The 20,844-nt window shown below is 37.2% G+C and overlaps 1 protein-coding gene across 1 annotated transcript in view; it reads left to right on the top strand.

Annotated features, from left to right (window-relative positions):
* LOC103096880 (cadherin-related family member 3) overlaps positions 1 to 20,844 on the top strand; it is a 100,359-nt gene that overhangs the window by 33,505 nt on the left and 46,010 nt on the right. The window contains exon 5 of the mRNA XM_056806262.1: positions 19,740 to 19,834. Within this exon, the coding sequence (XP_056662240.1) occupies positions 19,740 to 19,834 (95 nt within the window). The remainder of the gene's footprint in view (positions 1 to 19,739; positions 19,835 to 20,844) is intronic.

Below are 20,844 nucleotides of genomic sequence, written 5' to 3'. Positions count from 1 at the left end.
GCAAGTTGTCTTGACTTTTGTCTTGCTACTTGACTTCAATGACTTTGGAAGAGAGAACGAGGCTGATGACTGCACAGTTCTGCCTCACTTAAATCTTATTTATGCATAATCAAAAGACATAATCATTGGTCCTCTTAGAGTATGAAGGACAACTGACCAACCAACCAATGATGGGTAATAAATAACGGAAAGATAGTGGAGCATGTGTAGACATTCAGTAACTGGTTCTGATTTGCTAATCATTTGACGGACAGCAACCTCTTTGAAAGGCTGTAGTTGAGAAACCCAAGCTGGGAGCACCTTCCAAAGGCCTTAGTTGACTTCTAACATTCTTTTTTGTGACCTTCTGTTGATTCGACTCCTCAGCTGATGGTATTTGATGAGAGACAGTGCTGTAAGGGGGAGAATCCTTGGGTCTTATTCCATCTAAAGCTGACATGTGGCCTTGTGAAATTAGGCCTCAGTTCTTTTGCTTTGCCATTTATTCTTTTCCATTTTGGTGAAGGTGATAAATATGGGTACTGATTCTGTGAGTTTCAAAAGGTCAGGAGAGTGAAGTGTGAGAGTTGAAACCAATGCTGAATTTTGCTGCCAAACTAGCATTGTTGTTTTGAGGAATAGAAATTGGCTTCCAGGAATAGCCTTGAGACCCAGTCCAGTGTACCTGAAATAAGGGCTCATCTGTCAGTCATGATGCATCTGGACCTGAACTTGGTGGGGCCAAGGCTATTTAGATGCCGCTAAGTTTAAGATCATTTCCCACATAGCCTGAGGTGGTAGAGGAGAGAGTGTGGCCCCTGAGATATTGGAGGAAAATGTTTATATTTTTGTTATTACTAAATCTTCAAAGGAAATTACTTTTATTTTATTTTTTAAACCCTTACCTTCCACCTTAGAATCAATACCATGTATTGGTTCCAAGGCAGAAGAGTGGTAAGGGCTAGGCAATGGGGGTTAAGTGACTTGTCCAGGGTCACACAGCTGGGAAGTGTCTGAGGTTATATTTGAACCCAGGACCTCCTGTTTCTAGGCCTGGCTCTCAATCCACTGAGCTTACTAGTTGTGCCCCCAAAGTAAGTTGCTTTAAAAAAAAAGTCAATTGATTTCAAGTGGATAAGTGAAATTTGAGAGTTACTTATTGTGCTTTAATGATGAAGAACATGAATGGTGGAGACTTGAGTCACTAGCACTTCCCCCCTAAACCCTTCTGCTTTTCCATAGAACTCTAAAAGGGAGATGTAGCATCCTGGCTCTGGGATAGTGGATCAGATGATACTTGCTACACTAGCTATACCATTTACTACTTCTATTACCTTGGGAACCTTTTTCAACCTTAGTCTTCTCATCTGTCAAATGAGGGTGATGAACTTGATGACATCAGGAGTCCTATTCTACATTAGATATATAAACCTTGTGAGGTTAAGTGTAACTGGTATCCTTCCTGTTTTATAGAAAAAGAAATCATAATCAGAGAGATGCAAATCAAAACAACTCTGAGGTATCACCTCACACCTAGCAGATTGGCTAACATAACAGCAAAGGAAAGTAATGAATGCTGGAGGGGATGTGGCAAAGTAGGGACATTAATTCATTGCTGGTGGAGTTGTGAACTGATCCAACCATTCTGGAGGGCAATTTGGAACTATGCCCAAAGGGCGACAAAAGAATATCTACCCTTTGACCCAGCCATAGCACTGCTGGGTCTGTACCCCAAAGAGATAATGGACACAAAGACTTGTACAAAAATATTCATAGCTGCGCTCTTTGTGGTGGCCCAAAACTGGAAAACGAGGGGATGCCCATCAATTGGGGAATGGCTGAACAAACTGTGGTATATGTTGGTGATGGAATACTACTGTGCTAAAAGGAATAATAAAGTGGAGGAGTTCCATGGAGACTGGAACAACCTCCAGGAAGTGATGCAGAGCGAGAGGAGCAGAACCAGGAAAACATTGTACACAGAGACTAATACACTGTGGTATAATCGAACGTAATGGACTTCTCCATTAGTGGCGGTGGAATGTCCCTGAACAACTTGCAGGGATCCAGGAGAAAAAAACACCATTCATAAGCAAAGGATAAACTATGGGAGTGGAAACACCGAGAAAAAGCAACTGCCTAAATACAGAGGTTGAGGGGACATGACAGAGGATAGACTCTAAATGAACACTCTAATGCAAATACTATCAACAAAGCAATGGGTTCAAATCAAGAAAACATCTAATGCCCAGTGGACTTACGCGTCGGCTATGGGGGGTGGGGGGGAGGAAAAGAAAATGATCTATGTCTTTAACGAATAATGCTTGGAAATGATCAAATAAAATATATTTAAAAAAAAAAAGAAAAAGAAATCGAGACTCAGAGACTTAAGCAGCTGGCCCATACTCACATAGCAAATAAGTGTCAGAAATACAATTTTAACTCTGATCCCAAGTTTTAAACCAAGATGTACATACTGAAAAGTTAAAGCTTAGGTCATGTATGGTAGCTTTTTAGAGGAAGAAATCTAATTTACCCACTGAAGATTTTACCATAGATTTCTAATCCAAACACCATATTCAAATCTGGTTAAAATATACCATCATTCCACCAGCTACCATTTTGGAGGAGGATGAGTGTTTTGGGCCAAATAGTCAAGGAGCCTGGTTTTGGGTCTTCCTTTCAAGGTTTATAAATGTCTCTTCCAAGGTCCTCTGAAAGTCACTGGCATATCCAAAGATGCCAGCTGCCATTTCACTCATGAACTTTTTTTGCTTTTAATGGGGAATGTAATAGCCTCAGGATCTAATCAAATAATGAACATTTTGACAACATGTTGGACAGATTCTAAAAAAAGAAATCCAGTGGAGAATAATTTCTTAAAGTTTCAGAGGCATCCAAAAAAGAAGAGATAACATATCAAAGGAAAAGAGCCACCTACTCCAATAAGTTTCAGTACCTCCCTCCCCTCCAGGTGTAGTAATAAACTGGTTCTGCCCACAGGAGATGAATGTAATCTTCCATGGGCATAAACACCATTTTCTCTTGGGCAAGGACAGTGCCTGAAGAGTGACAATGATCAATTTGGGAGGAGAATGTGGTATTTGGAGATTCTGAGGGGAATAATTAGTCATATACATCATCAAAAGCCTTCCCAATTACATGGTAGTGAATGAGATGGGATTAGTGCCAATAATTATGGGTCTGAGCATTTTAATTATATACCCTTCTCTTCAGAGGTTTATAACTCATCTGTAAAACAAACATTAAAGGGGGAAAAAGATGAGTCTATTAAATGGGAAAGCAGTGCATGTAAATATGAGTTTCAGAATTTGGGGGGATCTTGTTTTTATCAATCATCTCAAAGTGTGGCCATCATGTAAAAGAGGTTCAGTTTATCTCTCAGACTATACCCCCCATTTTCCAAATTTCTATTTTTCATGTTTGCAGGTATTGGTTTCATCTGTGGTCAAAACATATCAAGTAGTTGCATAAATTGAGATTTTCTGGAGCATTCCATTTCTTTTTCTGTATTTTATAGGCAAAATTGAAAGGTTAAATATTATTTTGACCATGGTGTTCTAGTTAATCACCATGACTCTCTACACTGAAGTCAACTGAATAATTTCCAAGACTCCATTCTTTTGATGCCGGGCAGACACCATCTTTTTCTATTCTATAGCAAACAGATTGCATTGACTTCAAAATAAGATGATCCTTTTACAGCTAGAAGGTCATTTAAAGATGGTTTAGGGGAATACCAGTGGCATAGTGGTTTTGGAATTGGAGGGACTGGGTTTGAGTCCTGCATCTTCCATTTTCTATGTGACTTTGGGCAAGTCACATTACAGAGATTCACATCTCTGGGTCTGTTTTCTCATCTGCAAAATGAAGGATTGATTTTGAACCTATAGGTTACCTCTAAACTAGAGATTTATAGTCTCTGCCATTTCATAGACTCTTTTGGCAGCCTGGTGAAGTCTATAGATACTTTTTCAGAATGTTTTATATGTATACAAATATAATATATAAAGAATACAAAGATTTACAAAAGAAACCAATTATGCTATATAATAGCAATTATATCTATCTATCTATATTTATATGTACATCATTTATCTCTATATAAGGTCATGGGTCCTAGGTTAAGAATTAATGCTCTAAACCCTCTTCTAGTTTTAAATCTATGATCCTTTGGAACTGTCTCCCATTTCCACCTCCATCATCTCATTGATGAGGAAACTGAGGCTCAAATCATTGCTAAGTGATTTGCTCAAGCACATGCAAATGATGGATGGCCAAGCTAGGATTGAAACCCAAGTCCTCTACATTCTAAATCCTTCAACAATTTTGTAGAGTTTTTAAAACTATTTTTAAAGCTATTTTTTTCTGTTTGCTAAACTTTGCTAAACTCTATTATGGCCTGAAAAAATGTCAGAAAAATATATTCATCTCTTAGTAGGAACACTTTAACAAAAGGAGTCTGACTATAAATAAAACTGTAAATCCAACAGAGAGATAGCTAGGACTTTTTGCACTGGGGCAAATAACACAATAATCATTTCAGATGAGGGGAAAAGATGAGACTCTGCTCAGTGAGAGTAGTCAGAGATCCTGGGACTCTGGTGTAGGGTACTTTCAGGAATGCCTATGGAATGGAAAACATCATCAATGATGATGAGCAGGGGGAGGAACTGCCATTTAACAACTTTCTATTTTAATTAATTATTCTTCCTAGATAGATATTGTCACTTTGTTGGCTCTATACTATGGAATAATTGCAAGTTATGCTTATGCCCTCTGAATTAAGAACTCTAAGGCAAAGTCCTACCTTAGTTATATCTCTGATCATTGAGCCTTTTGATCAAAAAATAAATAACATCAGAATAATTTCAGTTGCAGATGGCTTTTAAAAGACAGAAAAGCTAATGATAACAGAAGCCATTTCTTTGTAAAATTTTTGATGAAGTATTTAGTTATCATGTTTCACTTTCAATAATATTTTCCCTACAAAAAATAATTGAAAATGACTTTGAAACTAATGTAGTTTGTTTTTATCATGAAAAAATAATATAGATTCATCCATTCAAGGATGAATATGGAAGAACTATAAATAGATGAGAAATGAAAAGAATTTACAAAAAAACATTAAAAAAAACTTTCAAGATAGAGGAAGAGCAAAAGCTGGAATCAGAACTGGAAAAAATGGGAGAAAAGGAGACAGTTGAAGGGCACCATCAAGGAATTTTGAGATAGAAAGAGAGAATGACCTGGTCATGTGGCAAGATGGAAGGATGACAAATGGACTGCTAGAATCTTCTACTGGTACTCTTACAATGTCTTATGAAGTAGATTGCTAGAAAGGTCTCTAGCAGATTGAATCAATCCATCAATAGACATTTTAAAAGAACCTATGTAAGAGAGAGGACTATGCAAAAGGTGAAATGGCGAAAGAGAGAAATTAGATCCACTAAAGCAAGAAGCAACCCATGAGGGGGAAGGGCAGAAAGGAAGAGACCCAGGATACCAAAGGGAACAGGAACTGGGAGAACTGAGAAACTACCAACTCCAAATCATTCCTTCAGCTGAGAGCCTGACAGGAAGATCTCAAAGGCTGAAGGTTCCCCTTTTGGACACCAAAGACTTCCTAGAGATCCTTGGAAATCTGTTACTCAACTCAATTCAACATAATAGATTGGACTTTGGAAAAAAGCCATCTATTAAGGAAATTCTCTCCAATGATTTTCTCCATCTCTCTCTCTCTCCCTCCCTCTCTCTCTCTCTCTCTCTCTCTCTCTCTCTCTCTCTCTCTCTCTCTCTCTCTCTCTCTCTCTCTCTCTCTCTCTCTCTCTCTCTCATTGTCCTGAACTTTAGCAATAACCAGATTACCTCAAGAATAGGGACAACCAGCAGCTGACCAAAAAAGGGGTCAAGGTCAGAGCCTGGACCCCAAGATTTGGGGATCAGTTTGTCAATTTTAGGGACTGCCCCCCCACTTTACTTATCCAACCCTCCTATTTCCCCTTCCCTGAGTGATTCTCCATTAGAGAATTATTATATAGATCAGGTCTGCCTACTTTCTGACATCAAGGAAGGGGACTGAAGATTTGGGGAGAATTATACTTCTCCCCAAAGAGGAGGATTAGCTCAAGACTAGGGTTGGGGAGTGAACCCAGATCTCAAAGGGAAAGTGGGAGTTGGGATATTGAGAGGATCGAGAGGCAGGAAATTCTGTCCTGCCTCTTACAGAACAGCTAAGACCAAGAAGGGAAGCAGTGGGTCATTTCTCTAACTATCTCCTCCAGTCCTTAACTTCTACCTCCCAAACCAAATCTCTGTGGAGGAATACTCTGTCCCTCAGGGAACAAAATGAAGTTGCTTTCACCAAAGGGAAGAGAGGGGAAGATCAACCCCTTCTCTCCCTCTCATTCAATTCACCAGTGTAGGGGGGAGTGACCCTCCTGACTGGCCCTATATTACACCTACTATGTGCCAGGTACTGTGCTAAGCTCTGGTGACTGAAAGGGGGAAAAAGGAGTCCTTTCCCTCAAGGAACTTGCAATCCAATGCAAACAAATATATACAAAGCAATCTTTATACAGGATAAGTAGGAAATGGTTAACAAAGAGAAGGCACTAGAATTAAGAGAGGATGGGATCCTATGTGGTGAACTGAGGAAGACATGAACAAGGTTCATAAAGGATAGACTGACATGGAAAGGCCATAATCTCCTTTATGGAGATTTATGTGAGGGAACACACAAATTGATGAGATGACTGATCTATTTTGAGTGCTTTGAGTTCAAGTGAGTACAGACATGTGGGTACCTGAAGCTCCCCAAAGGAAATTTTTTATGTAGTAAAGCTCACTCTGCTGTTTTCCTGTTGTGTAGACAATCACATTGCATGTGTCTGAGCCTCAAAGGCCAAAGTTTTTAGAGTTTGGTTCCTAATATTAATTTTGAGGTCTTACGCTAAATATTCTTTCTCATTCCACATCAGCAAACGATGCCAAGAGTAACAATATGCTTGGTCAAACAATAAAGTATTATGACTTATCTATCTGTGGCCACATGTTATTTAAGTATTGTACCAACTATCAAAAGGAAGGGGAAAAACTAATGAAATCCACTTTAGTTTAAAACCACCCCCAGATAACTGAGGCAAAAGGTATTTTCTCACCAACTATCTAGATAATGTATTTAATTCTCCAACTTTACATAGAGATTTGGGGCAAAAAACAAAACAAAGCAACCCAACAACCCTAAACAACATGAATATTAGGAAAACCTTGAATTTGAGGATCATTTCCCTTATGATCATAAAACTAGCTATATCATCCACAAGATGGCACACAAGTTTATAACATCCATAGCACAGTGACATGACATTGTGAAATCATCTTCAAAATTCAATCAAGATTGAATGGTTGTGAGAATGAAACTTACAGCACAGATTTTTACATACCCCCTACTATTCTGTTACTTATACTTTTAACTATTGTCACATAAAACTGAAAAGTTATTTTTGCTTTAGGGATCACAAAATTGCAATTGCTTTTAATTCTTTTTTAGGTAATAATAGCATTTATTAAAAAGCTTCATGGCTTTGAGGATTATATAAATTATCTTCCTCCCTCCTTCTCTTTCTCTCTCTTTCTCTCTCTGTCTCTCTCTCTGTCTCTCTCTCTCTCTGTCTCTCTCTCTGTGTCTCTCTCTTTCTCTCTGTCTCTGCCTCTCTCTGTCTCTCTCTCTCTCCCCCCAAATGATCATTTATTAAGCATCTACTATTTGCAAGGGACAGCTAGGTGGCTGTAGTGGATAAAGTGTAGGGCTTGGAGTCAGGAAGACTTGAGTTCAAATATGACCTCAGACACTAATTAGCTAAGTGACCCTGGGCAAGTCCCTAACCTTTGTCTCATATATAAAATGAGCTATAGTGAAAATTGTAGTATCTGCCAAGAAAGTCTCAAATGGGGTCACAAAGAGTCATCCATTACTGAAATGACTGAACAACAAAACCAACTATATGCAAAGGACTATGCTAAATGTTTTTCAGATATCTCATTTGATACTCATGAAAACCTTATGTAAAAATTAAATTAGTCTGTAGTAATAAAAATATTATATTTTATGAGGTTTATTATGGATTATTAGAAATCAAGGAATAAAGAAGATACAAAATAAAAACCATGTGCCCGTGGCTGATTAGCCAATTCAGAATCCCGTGCTTAGCTTACCACTAACGTCCTACATCATTGCAATGGCAGAGAAGAGAAGAGGGTGGGAGGCATTACTACCAGTTAAATACCAATTGTGATCTTGCCAACATCGAGCCTCAGGTGAGATTATAGGGAATTCTGGGAAATACCAAGGACTTCTGGGGATTGAAGTTTAGGGTTCAAAATCTCCCTTTTTGCACTTAGAAAGCAGATGCTATTATTGTTCCCATTTTATAGATGAGAAAACAGAGTCAAATAATGGTTAAGTGAATTTTCCAGAGTCACATGGCTAGTAAATATCTGAGGTCTAATTTGAACTCAGGCCTTCCTGCCTTTGACTCTAGTTTCTCTCCACTGTGCCACCTAGCTGCTTCTTAACAAGCTTGTGAGGCAGGTATGGTAGGTATCACTAATTCTATGTTACAGATGAAGAAACAGAAATTCAGAGATATTAAATTACTTGACCTTGGTGTCTTTGGTAACCAGGGGCACTTAAAATATTTTTTAATCTAATTTTCAAGTTGGAAGCTGTTCCTAGATACCAAAGGGTAAGAGGATAATGTAGGATTTGATTGTACTATACTGTATAAGCAACTGGACTGAGTGGATAGAAGGCAAGCCTTGGAGTCAAGGCAAATAGTTCAAGTTCTTTCTCTGATATATACTTGACTGTTATGACTCAAACTAGATACTTAACCCTAATAAACTCCCTAAGGTTGCAAGGTACAGAAGAACTGGTGATCATTATTCATGGAAGGAGTTTCTAAACTGAGATTCTTTTCACATATGAAAGTACAGATCCAATTAAAAATGGATTGAGAGGGCAGCTGGGTAGCTCAGTGGATTGAGAGCTAGGCCTAGAGATGGGAGGTCCTGGGTTCAAATCTGACCTCAGATACTTCCCAGCTGTGTGACCCTGGGCAAGTCACTTAACCCCTATTGCCTAGTCCTCACCACTCTTCTGCCTTGGAGCCAATACATAGTATTGATTCCAAGACGGAAGGTAAGGGTTTTTATTTATTTTTTTAAAATGGATTGAGTTCATACTAATGCCTTAAAAATATTAACTCAACAGGCTTCCTTAAGTTAAACAACACCACCAACAAAAAACCAAAACATAACTTCTAACCCTTTTTTTTAAAGCTAAAAAAGAGATAGCCATGCAGCTCAGTGGATAGAGCACCAGGTTTGAAGTCAGGAAGACCCGTGTTCAAATGTGACTTCAGACACTACGTGACCCTGGGGAAATCACTTAACCTCTCTCTGGCTCGGTTTTCTCATTGGTATAATAAGAATAATCATAGCACCTATCTCCCAGGGTTGTTGTCAGCACTAAATGAGATAATAATTATAAAAATGTGGATAATAATATAAAATGTGTAGCATAGTATTTGCTATTTTTATGCATATGAGATACCACATTAGTAAATTTTAGTTATTATAAAAATATTTTAAAGTAATTTTAAACAAAATTAAAAAATTATTTCCATTCATTTTTATTATCTTTCTCCTACTTCCTTTCTAATTCAATAATAAAAAATAAAGAAAACTTTTATAACAGATATGAATAATGTTCAGAAAAACAAATTTTCACTTCACATACTGCATTTTAAGGCTGTCATCTTTTAGCCTGCTTCATCTTTGGTCCTTTGGAATCATGATTTATCATAGCATTGACAAGAATTATTGTCTTTAAAAATTGTTTTGATATATAATGCTATTGTCATTGCACATTTGATTTGTTAAATTCAAGGAGGCTTTTACAGATTCTTCTGAAACTTTTGATAAAATTATTTCTAAAAAGATCATAGATAATGTTGGAAGGAACTTCAAGGCCATTGAGTCCAGACATCTCATTTTATAGATAAAGAAACTGAGACAAATAGAGGTTAAGTGACTTGCCCAAGGTTACATATCTAGTTAGATTCTTTACTCCCAGGTCAGTATTCTATCCACTATACCATGCTGCAGAAATTTTCTAGTTTTATCAACATTTCTTTTTTTTTTTAAACCATTATCTTTTGTCTTTGAATCAATATTGAGTATTATGTAATGGTAAGAACTAGGCAATGGGGGTCAAATGACTTTCCCAGGATCATAGAACTAGGAAGTGTCTGGGGTCACATTTGAACTCAGGATCTCTCATCTCTAGGCCTGGCTCTCAATCCTCTGAGTCACCCAGCTGCTCCCCCTTTTAATATTGGTCTTAATAAGTGCCTACTCTGTCTAAGAAATGCGTTGTCTCCATGCCTATTAGTCACTCTAGAAGTCGAATGAGTATGTGAGATATTCAGGGACATTCCTTTATTTCTTGTGGTGCCTTGGCCAAGAAATTGTCACCAAGTGGTCAACCTGGTGGTAAGAGTTTCCAGCCATGGAGAGGATGGATCTTGGAAAGCACATTTTCCTAAAGGGTGATGGAGAAGCACATAATGATTAAGCATAAAGTAATATGTAACAAGGCAGGAATTATGAAGAGCAGCCAGAATTAAGGATGAGAAATAATGCTCAGAGGGCACATGGCTTCTTTATTGTCACACAGCTAGAAGGTGGGATTTCAGCCAAGGTCTCCCGACACCATGTATGCAGAATAATAAGAAAAAGGCTGATCAAGTGGAGACAGTGGAGGGTAACTAATGAAGGGATGACTAGCTCAATTGCCCTATTGATATTCTTTGGCTATGAAGAGGAAAGAAGGAAAGCCCCCAAGATTTAAGGTCAACCTTCGGGGTGAATGCGGGGAGGAATATGGACAAGAATTGCATGAGATGAACAAATATGAATAGGGTGGGATTTGTATGAATGGAGGGAATCTCCTCAAAAATATATTGAAATATCTGAATACTGTGTGCAAGAAAGATACTGTACTAGTCATTGAGTATGCAACGTACACACACTCTTGTCTTGAGTCATAAATGAATCCTGAAATTGGAATTCTGCAACTGGTTTCTGGAGAATACCAAGCTAGCGTGATATTGCAAGGCAGACTTAACTTTTATCACTTGTGTTTAGCCTGAAATCTAGGTTTTGGCACTTTTAAATCCTCAGAGTTCCTAGACAGCTAATCATCCTTGATGAATAGCTCAAAGAGGGGGCAGAAATGGAGCCTCATCTTGACCCCACACAAAATGGGGGAAAGGATCTCACCAGAGGATAAGCTGACCTATAACATTTTCCTATTGTATATACTCTAAGGATAACATCCTAGTGGGTCTCTACTGTTATCTCATCAGTCTCTGATAAAAGGCTAATATTCACTGTGCATTGGAACCATTAGCCTTTGTAGGGATTTCAGCCTTGAAGAATGAACACAAGTCAACTGGCCCAGGCTTGAGTTCATTTCTGTCTGCTAATGTTGGCCTCTTTTGCCATCGATAATTCATTGAGGTGGCTTTTTATTGCTTTCCCAGCTACTTTCTGGTTGCTTAGCAACACAATTCTCAACATCACACATATGTAATCTCATAGGTACTGCATACTATCACTATCAATTGGGAGAGGTTAAAAAAAAGAGGAAGACCTTGTTTTATAAACTGCTAAACTTTCTAAATATTTAGCTGCTAAAATAACAACTTGCATTTGTGTAGCCCTTTACAGTTTCCAAAGTGTTTTCTCCATAATAACTCTGCCAGGAAGGTAGTCCAGGTAATTTTATATCTTTTTCTCTCTGTCTCTCCTTACAAGAGAGAAAAATAATGCTCAGAGGGCACATGGCTTCTTTATTGTCACACAGCTAGAAGGTGGGATTTCAGCCAAGGTCTTCTGACACCATGTTGTTTCTTGGACACCCTGCTGCCCTCTACATTGCCCCAAACATTGAGAAACATCTGATTTGTTGTAGCAATTCATTTAGATGCTATAAACATATACAGGGATGGCTGTGTCGAAGACCTTACAAAAGATATTTCTCTCTTTGGCTCTCCTTTCATTCAGAGCCATACCTGGAATAACTGTAACAAGGGAGATAGGATACCACTCCTATGTTGGACGTGACAGAAATCCCAAGGACACGTATGGGAATTAATTAGTGGGAAAATAAAGAGCAATGAGTGGATTTGTAGTACTGTTTGGTCAAGTGGTAACCATTAAATTTCACCTAATGAGTCTCATTGACTGAGTGCCGAGCTGTTGTGTCTAACCCCTAAAGAATAGCACAGGTGATAAGCATTCTCTAAATCTGGGTCTCTGAGGCAAAGCCTAGATCCCACGCACATTAAAACTTTTCTGGGGGGCAGCTGGGTAGCTCAGTGGATTGAGAGCCAGGCCTAGATATGGGAGGTCCTAGGTTCAAATCTGGCCTCAGCAACTTCCCAGCTGTGTGACCCTGGGCAAGTCACTTGACCCCCATTTTACCACTCTTCTGCCTTGGAGCCAATACACAGTATTGACTCCAAGACGGAAGGTAAGGGTTTAAAAAAAAAACAAAACTTTTCTGGTGGTAGAATTTCATGTCATTATTGTTCATTAAGATTAGACACTCATTAAAATCTGTTACCCTAAAAACTATGATTCCCAGGAGCCACTGACTTCCTGTCGTTATGTGCTGAAGTAGACAGGAGAATAAATAAGGTGGTCTTCCATGGCTAGCTCTCTTTGCTTCCTGTCAGCAACTGTGTTGGAGCGGGCTGTTTAAACAGGCAGATTAGCCATAGGCATGTGGTTTTATTTTGGTACCTTTTTATTTTGTTATTTCTAGTGATTATTAATAAATCTTATAAAATATAATTTTTGAAAAAAAATAGATTAGACACTTGTAATGTGGAATGGTTGGACCACAACCTCCCCTTCCTCCCTCATTAAGTATTCTTTATTTCCCTACTGATAGAAATGCCTTACCTCTAGAAGACCCATTTTTAGATAATCTGTTTTTCTGATATTAAATGGAAAGGAGAAAAATACTTAATTATTTAAGACTACTAAGAAATTCTTTTCATTCTAAGTTAGTTAAATTAAGTGAAATTATTTCAGTGTCCCAAGCTGGAATTCCATCTTCCTCTCAGAACAAACTTGAAATGAGAACTTTATGAAAGTAGCCACAGTGAACCAGTTTGAAGGCCTTCTTGGAAGTATGACTGAGATATCTCCTTGAAAAGTTGTTGGCAAAAAGAGCAATTATGAAATTTAGACACAGTAATAAAAGTATATATATATATATATATATATATATATATAGTAGAATAGTATATGAAAGGCCAAATTTTAAACAATAACTGTGTATAATCCTTTAGAAAATCCATTAAATTCTCCTTCTCTTTCTAAAAGAAGCACTTAAGCTTGACAGTGTTCTGTTAAGATTATTTGAACAAAATGACTTGGAAAAGGACCATAAAAATAAATTGACAAAATTTTATTAGTCATTATAAATCAGTATGTCCAATTGAAATACAAGAGACTAATATTATTGCACTATACTTAAAGTCCTTCATATAATTAGTGTTATAGTTTACAGTTTTACTCTGACCCAGAAAAAAAAAACAACTAGTCTTGTAATCCTGACCAGAGCACACAGAATCTCAATGACTGCACATAAAAAGATTATTTCTGTGGTCCAAATAGACTTCCATTATGTAATCTATACAGGTTATATTTTAGTGATTTTCACCCCTAGAGTTTGAGCTGGAAGGGAAGGAGTTAGGTGGTCCCCATCATCAATAAAATCCACTGTGCCACAGACCTTTGAAACTGATGTGATGATGATCATGCTGAGACATTTTTCACGGCAAATCAGAGCCTATTCTTCATGTATTTATACCTCTAAACTTATATATGGATTTATAAGTGAATCTATATTCATTTTGTATCATCAATAACATCTTTCCCAGCCCTATTTAAAACATAAACTGTTATAACATTGGTTATACTATAATATAGTGTAATTATGGTATTATATATGTCACATGCAATATAGTATTATATAACATATGACACATAACTTAACTATTAGAAACAAAGCAAAGATCCAGGACAACTCCAAGGGACCCATGATGGAAAAGACTCTCCACTGCCATAAAAGGACAGATGGAGTCTGAATGCAGATTGAAATATAACATTCTTTACTTTATTTCCTCCATGAATCTCTAGGGTAAACAATATGTGTCTTATTTCACAACATGAAGAACATGGGAATATTTGATAAAATATTCCTAACATACCACATTATCTGTATTCTTGGGGAGGAGAGAATGGTTGGGAGGGAGAGGAAAGAATAAAAAAATGAGAAATAGATTTTTGGACATAGCTATTATCAGAATTTATTTCTCTTGGATAAGCATATTTGTAACTTATTACATATTTTTAACAAATCATGTGTATTATATTATTATGTTACATAGTATATTTTATGTATAAAAATAAATAGTAAAAATATATGACATGACACATAATATATGTATTATGATGTAGTATAGTATAATAATGTAGTCTAGGAGAATTCTTTCATAGTTGACTAACTTGGAAGTTTCTCCCACTAAACTAGAAAGTTTTCATTAAAAATGATAAGAATGAGTATAGGAATAGGCAGTTTAAAAAATCTTTTTTATCTAAGGCCAGATTCACCATCAGAAACATGCTTAGCATTTGCTACTCTCCTACGGGCTTGATATCAGTTCTGTACAACTTCTATGACTATCTAGAAAAGGACTGCATGAATTAAAAATTTAATTATTATAAATAGAATTATTTACCATCAAATTGATTTATTACGAGGCCCCTAATCTGATTTTTGTGATACCTTGAAATTTCAAATGGGTTTAATCTTCACTATCAAAATATATTTTGATATATTAGATTCAGAAATATATTTCCATCCAGTTTAAAAAAAAGAGATATATTTTCTCTCATTTTTCCACCTATAATTGAGATATTTTTAAAACATGCATTATGGAAAGGTACTCTAATATTTAAAAAACCTACTAGTGTTCAGAGAAGTCACATTATTAGATGCAGCAGAAAAAAATACTGAATTTGAAGTCTCAGGAGTTTGAATCTTTGTTTGGGTTTAGGCAAGTCATATAAATTCTTGGTCATATTAGTTTCAATATTTGTAAAAAAAAACTTTTTGGCCTCAGTGGTTTCTAAGTCCTCTTCCTGCTCTAGACCTATGGTCTTGTGGTCGGTCATCTATAAGAATAAAATGAAATGAAACATGGACATTCATGCAGATAATCCAATTCCTCTTCTCTTCACTTGAAAACTTGCCCATATTAACATTATGTTGCTATTTAGGGGGAAGCATTATTTTAAGTAAGCTCTTTATTTTCCTTCCAAGAAGCATAATGGTCTAGTAGATAAAGGATTGGATTTGGAGACAGGAAGAACTGTGTTCAAGCATGCTGGTGACCTAGCCTGGCTGAGTGAAAGTGGGCGGATCACTCACACCCTTAGGGACCCAAGCAGAATTAACTATAAGTTCCAGAAGAGCTGTCCATCTTCTGGGGAAATCCTCATACCAATGAATATCCCACATCCAGACTCAAACCAAAACATTATGCTTTCCATTGTTTTAAAACTTCTCATCTTGTTGGTCTTTATGCTAGACAGATATAATCACTTTGTCTTTATTGGGTCAGAATCTCACACTCCCCCCTTGTTGTAGAGGAATAATCCAGGGACTTTGAAAGACAGAGACTGGAAGAAATGCAAAGGTTTCCATCCATAGTGAGGGATAGTTGAGAAGGCTTAGAATCTTGAGGGAAGATACCAAGAAGTGTGGCAGAAACCTGAGAAGAATAAGAAACAGCCCTAACAAGATCTCACGCAGCTCCTGTGTCACCCTGGGTCTGGACATTGCTCTGCTGTGACAAAGACCAGGGATCACAAACCTGAACCTCCCAGAGGCCAGGCTGTCAAGCCTGAGTCTCTCAACTTTGGAGGGAGGAAAGGGGGATTTAGACAGACAGAGACTTCCTTGCCCCCCTTTCCTCTAGACCCTAAACCTTCAGACCTCTTCCTGTTTTACCCCTGACAATTATTGTTAGAATAAAGATTGTCATTTATCCTAAATTGACTTCCTTGTCATAGTGGAAGAGGGAGAAGTTCACCTACAAGGCCAGTTATTAGAGGGGAGTAAAAGGCAAGGTTAAAGAGGAGACATATTTGAAGAAGACTAAAGGGGAGAATAATCCATCTCACCCTCCTTCTACCTTCTGGGGCATACATCATCAACTCCTTCTCCATAACACCCAAACCAACCCTCTAATGCATCCTCTAGGGATAGACAATAAACAATGAAGAAGAAAGGAAATCTTTTGGGTTGAAAAATATAGTCTTGTTCTGGAGCATTCCTGGAAATGACTTTTAGAAATATTCTTCACTTCAGATATCCAAACAGGAGGATTAAAAGTGTTTTTGGCTTTAATTAGTTGACATTTTTCCACTTTATAAAATTTTAATTAATGGGAAACCATGCTACATTTGTATCTGTACTTTAGGAAAATACACAGGGCACAAGGGAAGAGGAACAAGCATTTATTAAGCACCTACTATGTTCTAAACACTGCGTTAAGCATCTTTTTTTCCTTTAGTTTTAATTTTATTTCATCAATTTAGAACATTATTCTTTGGTTGTGTTAAGCATCTTAAAAATATTTTCTTATTTAATCCTCATAATAACCCTGGGAGTAGGTGCTATTATTATCCCCATTTTACAGTTGAGGAAACAGAGACTGGCAAGGTTGGATTAGATGACCTAAATCTAGGATTCTATACTTCATAATTTACATGTAGAAGTGGGATTTTCCTGAGTATCAAGAATTTAGCAGTCCTCTTACTACATTTAATTCCATTTTTACTTTATTCAGATTAGATGGGATCTGATAGTTATGTTTTTCCCCCTAATACAAACCCTTACCTTCTCTCTAAGAATTAATATTGTGTATTGGTTCCAAGACAAAAGAGAGTAAGGGCTAGGCAATAGGGGTTAAGTGATTTTTCCAGGGTCACACAGCCAAGAAGTTTCTGAGACCAGATTGAATCCAGAATCTCACATTTCTAGGCTTGGCTCTCCATCCACTGAACCAACTAGCTATTCCCTTATATAATACTTTGAGGTCTGTGAATAACGTCATCTTCCCAACAGTCTTGACATAGTGGTTTGTTAGCAATACATATTGTCAATTCAGTGGTATAGAGAGTGGTCTATGAAGGACTCCATTTTCCTGGAAGCAGCATCTTTGAAGCATAGAGGACCAGAAAGTTGTCTGGGGGCATTAAGAGGTTAAATATTTCCAGGGTCACAATCCAGTATGTGTCACTTGAATCCATGTCTTTGTTACTTTTATTGCAATTCTCTGTCTTCTCTGTCATGCTTCCATCCAATCATCTTCATATTCAATAAATAAACATTTTTTGAGTGTATATTTAATGTGACTGTTACATTTGGGGGAAATGGACTCACATAGTCTTAGAGTTGGAATATCAGGTACCATGTAATCCAGCCCTTATACTTGAACAAGAATATCCTCTATAAATGTCAATTAAAACAATGCTGAGGCACTACCTCACACCTATCAGTTTGGCCAATATGGCAGTAAAGCAAAGTGGTAAATGGTAGAGAGGATGGGGCAAAATTGAGACACCAATGCATTGCTGGTGGAGTTGTGAACTGATCCAACCATTCTGGAGAGCAATTTGGAATTATGCTCAAAGAGCTATCCAAAAGTGCATAATCTTTGATCCAGTAATACCACTACTGGGTCTGTTTCCCAAGGAGATAATTTTTTAAAAAGGGGAAAGGAGCTACTACTATATTAAAAATATGTAGAGGTTCTTTTTGTAATGGAAGAGAATTGGAAATGGAGGGAATGTTCATCAATTGGGGAATGGGTGAACAAATTGTGGTACATGTTGGTGATGGAGTACTATTGTGCTATAAGAAATGATAAGCAAGAAGATTTCAGAAAAAGCTGGAAAGATCTGCAGGAACTGATGCAGAATGAAATAAATGGAACTGGGAGAATATCATACAGTAACAGGATTATTGGATGATGAGTATCTGAGAAAAGTTGGCTACTCAGCAATATAATGTCTGGGACAATCCTGAAAGACTTATGATGGAGAATGCTATCCATTTCCAGAGAAAGAATTTTTGGAGTCGTCTTTCACATCAGTATATTTATGGTTTTATTTTGGAGTTTTGGTTATGTATGAGTTTGTCTTACAATAAGGACCAATATGGAAGTGTGTTTTGCATGACAAAAAAATGAAACTAAAAAAATCAACAAATGCTTAAAAAAAGAATACCCTCTATAGTAGATATAGTCAGTGATCATAAAGTCACCAGTTTGAGACATCTAGGGAAAGGAAGAGGTTAAAGGTTTGGTATAGGGCTTGGGGATTTTCTCATCCTGAGGGATTCTAGCTCAGAGGATGTTTGTTGATAACTATAAAGTCTGATTCCCTCCTTATTTAACTGCTTGTTGGACATATTGAACTGGCCGTGCCTTATACATCTCACCCTTAGCATGTCTATAAATGAACCTACAGACCCGTCTTTAATCCCCAACTTCCTTTTAACTATTGAGAGTATCACCATTCCTCCAGCCACTCAAGCTTGCAGCCCCAGTGTCCCCCTCAACTCCTTACTCTCTCATCTTCCCCTTACATCCAATATGTTGCAAGCCCTGTTGAATTTACCTTCATAACACATCTTTTTAATGCCTTCTTCTATACACCAAAACTGCAACCATTCTGATGCAGTCCCTTATTACCTCATGCTTGGAGTATTATAACCTTTTGATGGTTGGTCTTCCTGCCTCAAGTACATTCTCCACCAGATCATCAAAGCAGTCTTCTTAAAGTACAGTTCTCATCACATCACTCTCCTATTCAATACTCATTATTATCTCTAGGACAAAATATAAAATACCTCTGTTTGGCTTTTAAAAATGTTATATATGTTTTAATTTACTTTGTTAAACATTTCCCAGTTGCATCTAAAATATTATTTTATTAATTTTTTTTTGTTTTCAGTCTCAAATTCTTTTCCTCTTGTCCTTCCCCATCTCCTCATTTTGCTTGCTCATGTACTCATGAACTCAGATCATGTAAGTCTTTCCAGGTTTTTCTGAAAGCATCCTGCTCATTTCTTTCAGCTCAATAGAATTTAATTAAAATCACACCACAACTTCTTCAGCCATTCCCCAGTGGATGAGCATCCCTTCAATTTTCAATTCTTGGTCAGTAAAAGAGCTACTATAAATGGTTTTGTCCATATGAGTCCTTTTCCCTTTCCTTTTGTTTGGGATACAGCCCTAGTAGCAGCATTGCTCTCTCTGTCTCTGTCTCTGTCTCTGTCTCTGTCTCTGTCTCTGTCTCTGTCTCTGTCTCTGTCTCTGTCTCTGTCTCTGTCTCTCTCTTCCTCTCCCATCTCTACTCTATTCTTATAGTTGTTTATTGACTCCCCAATGAGACTGTAAACTCTTTAAGGCAGGAACTTTTTTTATCCACTTCTTTCTATCTGTAGCACTTTTCTCAGTGCCTGGCATATAGTAGGTACTTAATAATTACTTGTTGAATTGACTTACCTTTTTATCATCCAATAGTACCTCATTTCCCCAGAGGATTCAGGATTCACCATTGACAGTATTGGAACCATATCTACAACAATGACTTTTGATTTCGATAGAGGAGCCAAAAGGTAAATAGCATGGGTAGATTTTGTCCAAATGTTGCTTTTTTTTTTGTGGAAAATGCCTTTTCTGTACTTTTCCTATGATCTCTTGCTCCACTCCTATTTTATAGATACTTTTGGTATCAATACAAGATGTTGAAAATAAAATCATCATTTGACTGTTTGTCTATATTCCTGCTCCTACTTACTTTTGTAGAAAAAAAAGAAACTGGGTGTAGTAAAAAAGCTGTTAATTTTGGAATCAAGGACTTAAGTTTAGATACTGACAAGTAAATTCAATGAGCATTTGCTAAGCACTAAGTTTTTTTTTTTTTTTTGCAAAGGACTATGCTTGGGTTCTAGAGATTCCAAGAAAAAAAATGGTTCCTGTCTTCTAAGAGTTACATTCTGTGTCATTTATTTGAGTATGGGGTGGGAGTGGGGGGGATACAACATATAAATGACCTTTGCAACTTATCTATTTGCAACTTATCCATTTCATTTTCACTGACTGCCCCTCATGCCTGTAATGCTTTCCCTCTTCATCTCCACATTGTAGCTTCCTTTATGTCTCAGCCAAAATTGTACTTTCTATATAGCCTTTTCTTTTTTCTTTTACATTTAATTTTTATTTAGTTAATTAATTTAGAATATTTTCCCATGGTTACATGATTCATGTTCTTTCCCTCCCCTCTTCTCCCCCCCTCCTAGACCGATGAGCAATTCCACTGAGTTTTAAATGTATCATTTATCAAAACCTATTTCTATATTATCAATATTTGCAACAGAGTGATCATTTAGAGTCTACATCCCCAATCATATCCCCATGGAAACATGTGGTCAATCATATGTTTTTCTTCTGCTTTTCTACTCCCACAGTTCTTTCTCTGGATGTGAGAGCTTCTTTCTCATAAGTTCCTCTGGATTGTCCTGGATCATTGCATTGCTGCTAGTAGAGAAGTCCATTATGTTTGATTGTGCCACAGTGTATCCGTCTCTGTGCACAATGTTCTCCTGGTTCTGCTCCTCTCACTCTG

This window comes from Monodelphis domestica, chromosome 7 (genome assembly GCF_027887165.1).
Source record: "Monodelphis domestica isolate mMonDom1 chromosome 7, mMonDom1.pri, whole genome shotgun sequence".
In the NCBI taxonomy this organism is placed as follows: domain Eukaryota; kingdom Metazoa; phylum Chordata; class Mammalia; order Didelphimorphia; family Didelphidae; genus Monodelphis; species Monodelphis domestica.
Note: the sequence above shows the minus strand (reverse complement) of the source record. Positions and strands in the feature narration are given on the sequence as shown.